Below are 10,041 nucleotides of genomic sequence, written 5' to 3' on the forward strand. Positions count from 1 at the left end.
GAATACTTGGGTTATTACCGACATCTGGTGAAAAGTTCATGTCAATGGTCCCATTAGAAATATATTTACTGAGAAAAACGTTGATGCGTTCAATACTTACTTTCCCCACTGTACATAATACAGATTTTTTTTTCATACAAATACTATATGGGAACGTTCTACAAAGCAATAATTAAATTACATCAAAAAGTCGATGTATAGACACAATCAATGACAACTACAGGTAGCTGTGCTTTAAGGAAATGCACAACAGTTTCCACTGTTACTACTATTTTATTTTATTTTTTTTTTTAAAAAGAGTACATTTACAAACAAAGTAAATGCTTACTTGTGGAATAAGTTCTATGTAACTCTGTTACACAATCATGTGATTTACCATGATTCTTTGGTGGGGGGAGAGGGGTTGTTCTATAACAATAAAATGTAAAAATTCCAAAGGGATGAATACTCTTTATAGGCATGGTATCTATATTTTAACGTACATTTATTTTTGACAATTTTACACTAAAGAATTTTAATTATTATTTAGTTAATGTTCAACCACCTTTCCATCTTGCATATCAATGCAGTTAGCAAGACCACCACAATATGCTACAATCCAATGCAGTTGTGAAAAAATAAACCAGTAAGAAGTAACTTCAACATCCATGATTTAACTTGGGCAAAAGTGGCTCAATAGTATAGAAGTGCACAATGGCTGATTTGATTAGAGTATCAAGCATGGCATGTCTACTGTGCAGAGGTGTAAAATAGCATTGCATGAATGCAGCACACAGTGCAAATAAAAAGGTGAAGTTCAAAACAGATGACTCAGGAACAGACCAAATCTTTGTACCATCTGACTGCAAACCTCACACCATCAGAGATCCTTTCGATACTGTCTTAGATATACACATCTGCTGATAGTAAAATGAGAGAACATTTGAAAGTGGATATTTCAATAGTATTTTTCAATTTAGTTTAGTAAAAATATTTATAAAACAGAAAATAGTCCAAGTTACATTAACTTCACAAAAGTTATATTAAGATACTTGTGCATAAGAAATAAATAATCTTATTAGACTAAAGGCACACAAGTATGTTTCTCTGCAAATTGTTTTCTTTCTGAATAGTCCATATTAAAGAATTAAAAATATTTGGTTTCCACTCTCGAATTCACATCTTCAATGAAAATCTGTTTTTGCAGTCTTACTACTCATTACCTGAGCATCAGATGGCCAGTTGAAACACAAATTAAGACAGATTGCTTATACTGATCTTGCAGAATAGATTTCAAGTCAGAAAGACATTCCAGAATGTTCAAAGCACTGCCTGAAGTCTGCAGGGATACTAAAAAGAGAACAAACCTGAAAAATGCAAGAATTCTATCTTTAATTACATATATCAATTCACAACACCCATCACACACATACCTCACACCTTATTAGATTACAGAAATAAATGATTTTTTGTGAAAAAAAAAAAAAAATATATATATATATCAAAATTTGTTACACACTTGTTAAGCAGAAGTAAGAAAAAGAGATACAATTGACCAATGGGTTCACTTATGCTATAGGGTAAATAATACAAAAATGCTAAATTATTCCTAACCTAGATAAAATATCCATATCTTAAGTATTACCTGAACAATTTTGCAATATTTTCCTGCAGTCAAAATAAGGAGGAAATATCTGCAAAATTTTCTGTAATTAATTTGGAATGTCCCGTTTACTACTGCAGTATTACAAACTAATTGCCTTTCTGTTGCATGCTCAGTTGACCTTTAAAAATGAAGTTATACTGTGCTATGCATTTTAAACAATAATATAGTCAGAAATGTGTGCATGTTGGGTTTTACAATTTCAGTCAATTACAAAACTGTGAGGTGTGTTCACACGGGTTTGATGTGGTCTTATGATGAATTGGCAGGTTTGTGTGTGTGTGTGTGTGCTAAGCGGGAGCTGATAACGACCACTCACACTAAAGTAAAATGCATATAATGCAACTTTCATCAATAAGGAACAAGGATTTTTTGTTCTTGTTTGACAGAAAGGGGGTTGGGGGGTTGTCAACAGAGATTGTAACTGTTGAACTCACCCTACCTGCAAAGACTTCAAACAGGCACGGGCTCCATCAGACAGCACAATATTGGCAGTCAGAAAAAGTGAAAACAGTGCTGGAAAGTCATCACGCAGTCATCTAATAACTCTGTGATCTAGTCATGTAATCTGACACTCAAGTGGCAGAATCAGCAACCACAGTCGTCAAGTTTGACATGCCCTCTGATTAAAAGTTCTGTAATGTGATATATGGTAACAATTTTACAATTAAATTACTAGCAAAGAAAAAATTTTCTGGGTAGCTCTGGCGAGAAAACTTAAACATTCCTATTTCATTTGATATCATAAAGAGTTTCTTATTACAAACTGTATTTTATTTTTAGTTTGGAGATTTTTACCCAACAAACACAAAGACTTACCAGAATGAAGGTTTGGTGCTACTGAATAAAAATAATCTCTTAAGTTAGGGTTACTTCTTACATCCCTATTTAGAATTTGCACACGGCCTTGTACTAGTCAAAAACTTTTTTACACTACAGTCAAAATGATAAAATCAAAAACACTGTTATTTCGTACCCAAACGGCTCCCTATATATTAATAAATACAGATATTATTATGTATTAATTTTCCAAATAGTTTGCTTAAATTACATTTTAACAAAGTGTTACCAAAATGCCTAATTTATTTTTTGTCTGCTATTTCACCAAAATATATTAAAATGCAATAATCTGAAATATACATTTTGTAGTAAATTTCTTCACTAACAAAGCACTGTCCTTAAACATTCCAGATGGGTAATCACATTCAATAGCAATTAGGGAAGGAAGGACCAAATTCTGAACAAATACTGTAAGAGAATATCAAAACAAATAAGATCAAAGTAATCTATTTCATTAGATTTTTTTATATAAAGAAAACACAATGTCATAATAATCATCTGATGTAATGAAAACAAATTTATCATACAATCCTAATGTGGAAAGTACATTAAGAACTGTTTCAATTTTTTTAGTAACTAGAAGATACTTATACCTGTCGGAACTTGGACCGGACTTTGTCAAGGTCATCTTGTAGTGTTGTGCTAGCTGGGTCACTGTGTGAAAAATTCTGAATCATTCCAATAAGTGTTTCTAAGGTCTTCAGTCTTTTTCTAGGGCATATTAAAGTTCACTATTAGCAAAAATGCACCCATATACTATACAATACATTAGAAAATTAAACACATTCTCATTTATATAAATAGAAATTTATACATAACCCACCCACAATACAGTGCATCCGGAAAGTATTCACAGCGCATCACTTCTTCCACATTTTGTTATGTTACAGCCTTATTCCAAAATGGATTGAATTCATTTTTTTCCTCAGAATTCTACACACAACACCCCATAATGACAACATGAAAAAAGTTTACTTGAGGTTTTTGCAAATTTATTAAAAATAAAATTGAGAAAGCACATGTATATAAGTATTCACAGCCTTTGCCATGAAGCTCAAAATTGAGCTCAGGTGCATCCTGTTTACACTGCTCATCCTTGAGATGTTTCTGCAGCTTAATTGGAGTCCACCTGTGGTAAATTCAGTTGATTGGACATAATTTGGAAAGGCACACACCTGTCTATATAAGGTCCCACAGTTGACAGTTCATATCAGAGCACAAACCAAGCATGAAGTCAAAGGAATTGTCTGTAGACCTCTGACACAGGATTGTCTCAAGACACAAATCTGGGTAAGGTTACAGAAACATTTCTGCTGGTTTGAAGGTCCCAATGAGCACAGTGGCCTCCATCATCCGTAAGTGGAAGAAGTTCGAAACCACCAGGACTCTTCCTAGAGTTGGCCGGCCATCTAAACTGAGCGATCGGGGGAGAAGGGCCTTAGTCAGGGAGATGACCAAGAACCTGATGGTCACTCTATCAGAGCTCCAGAGGTCCTCTGTGAAGAGAGGAGAACCTTCCAGAAGGACAACCATCTCTGCAGCAATCCACCAATCTGGCCTGTATGGTACAGTGGCCAGCCCACCTGGAGTTTGCCAAAAGGCACCTGAAGGACTCTCAGACCATGAGAAACAAAATTCTCTGGTCTGATGAGACAAAGATTGAACTCTTTGGTGTGAATGCAAGGCGTCACGTTTGGAGGAAACCAGGCACCGCTCATCACCAGGCCAATACCATCCCTACAGTGAAGCATGGGGGTGGCAGCATCATACTGTGGGGATGTTTTTCAGCGGCAGGAACTGGGAGACTAGTCAGGATAAAGGGAAAGATGACTGCAGCAATGTACAGAGACATCCTGGATGAAAACCTGCTCCAAAGTGCTCTTGACCCCAGACTGGGGCGGCGGTTCATCTTTCAGCAGGACAATGACCCTAAGCACACAGCCAAGATATCAAAGGAGTGGCTTCAGGACAACTCTGTGAATGTCCTTGAGTGGCCCAGCCAGAGCCCAGACTTGAATCTGATTGAACATCTCTGGAGAGATCTTAGAATGGCTGTGCACCAATGCCTCCCATCCATGATGGAGCTTGAGAGGTGATGCAAAGAGGAATGGGTGAAATTGGCCAAGGATAGGTGTGCCAAGCTTGTGGCATCATATTCAAAAAGACTTGAGGCTGTAATTGCTGCCAAAGGTGCATCAACAAAGTATTGAGCAAAGGCTGTGAATACTTATGTACATGTGATTTCTCAGTTTTTTTATTTTTAATAAATTAGCAAAAACCTCAAGTAAACTTTTTTCACGTTGTCATTATGGGGTGTTGTGTGTAGAATTCTGAAGAAAAAATTAATGCAATCCATTTTGGAATAAGGCTGTAACATAACAAAATGTGGAAAAAGTGATGTGCTGTGAATACTTTCCAGATGCACTGTATATACTCAGACCCTTCAGCCATACAATAATTCATTTAGCAAGATGTTAAAACTGCAGCAAATTATAAGTGAAAAAGTATACATTGAATATCTATTTCAACAGATATGCAAAAATTTTAAAATAATAATCCGTTAAACCTAAGTGTGCTTTATTCAGACCTCTTCTATCTTCATCTAGACAAGGAAACATTCAACTAATTATTCATCCCACTATCCAACACACATATCCAATTCAGTGTAGCATGAACCTGGTGCCTACCTTGGCAGCATTAGTTGAAAACAAGTTAACAATCTAAGACAGGGTATTTACCTATTTGATATAAAATTTTAACTAAAAAGTATCTTTTTTATTAAAACACTTAACTAAACATTTGCAATTTAAATAAATAAGTAACACTTTGTTCACCTACCCAGCTTTTACATCAGTGCTGTTCTGAAGAAGACATTTCCAGGTAAATGCAAAACCATAGTAAAATGCCACCTGTTTAAAAAGGAAAAGCACACTTTTAAATACCGAAATAAACAGAAATGCATGATCATTCAATGGGTATTTGAAAACTGCTATTGGTGCATCAGATTTTTCTGAGATGACAAAATAAATGAAGTTATTATTACTTAACTGGTAATTTGTCTCAATCATCAACAATTGATGAAACAAAGTGGTCTGTGGTACACTGTCATATTGCTGAAATTTAGTTCTTACATAATTCAGCAACTGGAGTGAAAGAATGACTAAACTAACAAACATATTAAAAGGAAAGATTTACTAGAATACAAAAATGCACCAGTTTTTCCTTACTAAAAATATACAATCACGAATGACAGTGTAAAACAAACATCGTTCTGATGAACCTGCCGTTTCCATTATTGTGTTGCAAGGAGCAAACACCTCTAAAAAATACAAACGTTCAAAAATGTTCTGATGTACATATGTCTAAGGCTTTACAACACAATACCACAGCTGCATAATCTCTCTTTTAATACAAAGCTTACCTCAGATGCAATTTTTCCACCATGAACTGCCCCGTGGCATCTCCCTTCAATGATTCCAATTCTTTCACCTTCCTCAAAACCTTCCATGTAGCCCTCCCCACGGAATCTAAACAATAAAAGGGGTTCTTGAAATTTTTAAGATACATTACAGTTAAAAATATCAAACAATCCCAAATCACAAAATGGAAAACAAAATTTTGGATGCAATTCAGTTAGAATTACAATTACTTTTACTGAATCAACACAGTTTTGAAGGCATCTTTGACACTAGCAAGTCATTTAAAACACACATTAAAAAAAAAAATCTATCTAAAACATGTTTTTCCATCTTAAAAATATTGGAAAATTAAGGCCTTTCTAAATATGCATGATATTGGAAAATAAATTCATGAATTTATTTCTAATAGGACAGACACATGTGTTATTCAATTTCTGTTCAAATATTTTTTTTATGCAGCCTTCAGTTAATTCAAAATGGTGCTGCAATAAATATTACAAGAACCAGAAAATACAAAAACACAACTTGTTCTGAAGTCCTTGCGCATTCAACCCAGTTAAGCTTAGAGCAGATCTCAAAATCCTCCTTTTCACACATAATGCCTTAAATGGCCAAGGTTCTGCTTACAAATCCATTACATACAAACCAGAGCATATACAAACTGAGATCTCAAGATGTCAGCCTATTTAAGGTTCCAAGGATTAATAAAATAACACCGTGAGGTCAAGTTTTTGGTTGCAGGGCCATGAAGCTATTGAATGATCTGACTGCTAATATAAGAGATGCCAGATCTCTAGGATGAAAACTCAGTACATTTGTCTAGCATACCCTGCCGATTATCAGTATGTTCTGCATCTCTGTTTGTTAGTCATTTGTACAGAAATGTTAAGTAATACAATATCTATGAACCATTACTAACCTACCTCTACTCTGCTTCTCTTGTTAGTATCTGGATATGGCACCTGGTGCCACTGCTTTGCTGTTAAGCTGCTCTCCTGCATATGGAAAAGTCATCTCAGGTAAAGGTGCATTGAGATCACTGAATGAAAAGATTCTCTCCTCAATTTGAGCGGCCAGCAGACTGAACTATACAATGCCCAGGACAGGGTAGGCAGCTAACTGGCCGAGGTCCCAGGACTGTCACCATGTCTGACTTGGTTTTTGATTTTCTCTTTAACAATATTAATACCCTCCACTGTTATCTGGTTATAGTTCAACAATTAATTAATGGACAGATATTCTTGGTTTCCATTTATGCTTAATCAGATTCTAATTTGTTTCTTTGTGTTATAACAAATCAGCATTTTCATAAGTAATAATTGCATATTTAATAATTAGGATAATCTATGCTTGCATCTTGCCTAAGAATATGTTCACAGAGTTCTGCACCTGCATTCAGTGAAAAACACTATAAAAAATAAGTTGTATTATACAGTATACTTAACCACAACAGATATCACTGTGAACTAAACCATCAGCTTAAACCTGCTCCTAGGATTATTGAAAGACTGGCATATGAGAATAACACAATCTGAATACATTCCAGACCAGGAACTTGAAACATTAAGTAGTGACTAGTTACTTGTGACACTGCTTTGAAGTGATACACCCAAAATTCTACAGCAAGTTTACTTAATCTCCTGATACACATTTTTCAACAGTACCCAAAATGACACATAAAGGGTTAACGGATCATTCTAAACCAGTGGTTCCCAAACTCGGTCCTGGAGACCCCCTGTGGCTGCAGGTTTTTGTTCCAACCAAATTCACAATTAGTCTTAATAATAACAACTGATCTGATTTAATCAGCTAGTCTTCTTTTCACTTCTCTTACTCTACTTTCAGAATAGCACAGCAGTATGGTTTTTACATTTACAGCACACGTAGAAATGTATTTACACTAAATGTATAAATGCTTAATTGTCCTTTACCGTTTTCCTATTACTTCCCCTTTCTCTGTGTAAATTGTTCTCTTTATTTAACCCTAATAATGACAACAACCAACAAGCAAAGCAGACACTGGGATGAAGTTAGCTGCAACTACTTCAGAGTCACATACACCAATTAGTAAATAATCAATTAAATAACCAGAATACCTGGAAATGCAGAATGTAAATCAAGACGAAAATACTGTTAACATAAAAAACACATTTGCGGTGGGCTGGAGCTCTGCCGAGGGTTTGTTTCCTGCTTTGCACCCTGTGTTGGCTGGGATTGGCTCCAGCACACCCCCGTGACCCTGTAATTAGGTTATAGCGGGTTGGATAATGGATGGATGGATAAAAAACACATTTCCCACATAACGGGTTAGTACTTTTTAGTAAAAAAAAATCTACCAAACTTAGATTTGTGATTTTTACATTGCTCCCAGTCACATAAAGTGGGAAATGATTAATCATTTAATGACGTTATGTGTCCAATGAAAAACGGAAGTTGGATGGACCAAAAACTGCAGCCAGGGGGTGGGGTTTCACAGGATCGATTTTAGGGACCACTTTATAGCTGTAAACTATACCAGACTGAATGTGTGGAGAGACAGAAAGGAATCTCGTCCTATCGAGTCTGTTCCCGTCTTGAGTTCGAAAACCGTTAACCTTAACCTAAGTAGTATGACAAACGAAGATACATTCAATCTACTGAACTCGTTTGTTTAGCTAATTTGTCTCAATAGCTCATCCAGGTACTTCTTAAATGTTGGCAGGGCTTTTGCTTCAGGTGTATCAGACATATTGAAGCCCCTCCAATTTCAGGAGGGTACGGAGTTAGTGAGAAAGCGTTTTGCTTACCGAAAATAAGTTGTAGTTCATTTACAGGTATGTAAAACTCCCAAACAATGGTCACAAAGCCCTCAGCAATACGCCAGACGTGCAGAAAGTCCGTGTTCCACGATCTTCAAGGAGTTTGATATTGTATTTTTCAATAAGAGAATAAACTCCAACATTTCTCTAACTTAAAACTGAATCAACGGATCCAACTGTATTTACTGGATTCATCCTCTTTGCAGTGAAATTTTAAACCAGCACGATGGCTGATTTCACAACTCGCGGTGTGGTCAGGATATATTAACTTAGAATTCAAATTTCCAGATTTCCACACCCGCATAAAACAAAACTTTTCAAACGAGTGAAGTACGATTGCAACGATTTAACTAGCAAATTAGTATCTAACTACAGCCTTGTCGAAATTAAATATTTCGAAAGCATTATGAGGAGCAGAAAAAATAATTATCAGGTGAAGTACTTTAAAAATGAGATACTACAAGTTACACTGCACGGTTCAACGCTGTGTTACAGTTTTGCGAAACTGTTAAAACATATGTCAGCTGACGCCACTTACCTGTCATCGGCCATCAAAATGCTGTCGAACAAATCATCGCGTCTGTTTGGACCAGCCATGTCCAAAGCAACACTGTAAACTGTAATAATTACATTTATTGGTAACACAACTCTACCAACTAAGATAATTTCTCTTCCGGCTTTGAGGACAGTCACGTGCCGCCAAACAACTACAACTTCCTGGCCGCGCTTTGCACTGTGGGAAGACATAGCGGCAGTCTCTTAAAGATACAGAGTGCTTACTGTTTGCGCTCTATTGGTTTTATGTAGAAAACAATTTGCTGAAAATTAAACAGTGATCGACTGCACCAATGTAGATAATCAGCGCTAAGACAAAATGAAATACGTGGTTTAAAGTACCTCAAAGTGAAGCAAACATAAAGGAACCTCATATTAAATAGAGTGTTTATAAGAATTACTTATGAACGTTTTGTATATCCATAGCAGTAGAGTGTTGTACCGTGTTAGCCATAGAAGTGATACAGGAGAAAGTAGGGTGAAATTAAACCTTTCATTGGCTAGACAATAAACGGTGTAATTTCACCCTATTAGCCAATAAAAGGTGTCATTTCACCCTACTTTCTCCTTTATGAACGTTTTGAAATCACATTTTTTCGCTGACTTACCGGTACCCCGCTACATTAGTGAGGTGAAAAGCAATTCATTTTAGTGATTCGATTCATTTCATTGAGTTCACCAAAATGATTCGAATCTCAGAATCACTGATTTGTTCACTTCAAAAACAACAAGCTATATTCTAGTTTAAACTGTAGAATAGTATCATAACTGTCTAACAACTTTACCT

At 35.8% G+C, this 10,041-nt stretch overlaps 1 protein-coding gene across 5 annotated transcripts; it reads right to left on the reverse strand.

The window, feature by feature from the left end:
* Positions 1-316: 316 nt before the first annotated feature.
* On the reverse strand, positions 317-9,458 carry lto1 (LTO1 maturation factor of ABCE1). 5 transcript variants are annotated; one of them, XR_005633047.1, is made up of 6 exons: positions 9,238-9,458; positions 5,904-6,009; positions 5,321-5,391; positions 3,076-3,193; positions 1,203-1,346; positions 317-896 (listed from the first exon to the last, which is right to left on the reverse strand). XR_005633047.1 is itself a non-coding variant. In XM_039748718.1 (5 exons), exons 1-5 carry the CDS (start codon positions 9,444-9,446, stop codon positions 852-854), a joined length of 549 nt encoding a protein of 182 aa, XP_039604652.1. In that variant the 5' UTR covers positions 9,447-9,458; the 3' UTR covers positions 317-851. The 5 variants fall into 5 exon arrangements, 3 of the variants coding, with proteins under 3 accessions (XP_039604652.1, XP_039604643.1, XP_039604625.1); XR_005633048.1 differs by having other exon boundaries at positions 317-899; XM_039748718.1 differs by lacking the exon at positions 1,203-1,346.
* Between the last annotated feature and the right edge of the window lie 583 nt (positions 9,459-10,041).

The sequence above is a fragment of the Polypterus senegalus genome, chromosome 1 (assembly GCF_016835505.1).
Source record: "Polypterus senegalus isolate Bchr_013 chromosome 1, ASM1683550v1, whole genome shotgun sequence".
NCBI classification, from domain to species: Eukaryota; Metazoa; Chordata; class Cladistia; order Polypteriformes; family Polypteridae; genus Polypterus; species Polypterus senegalus.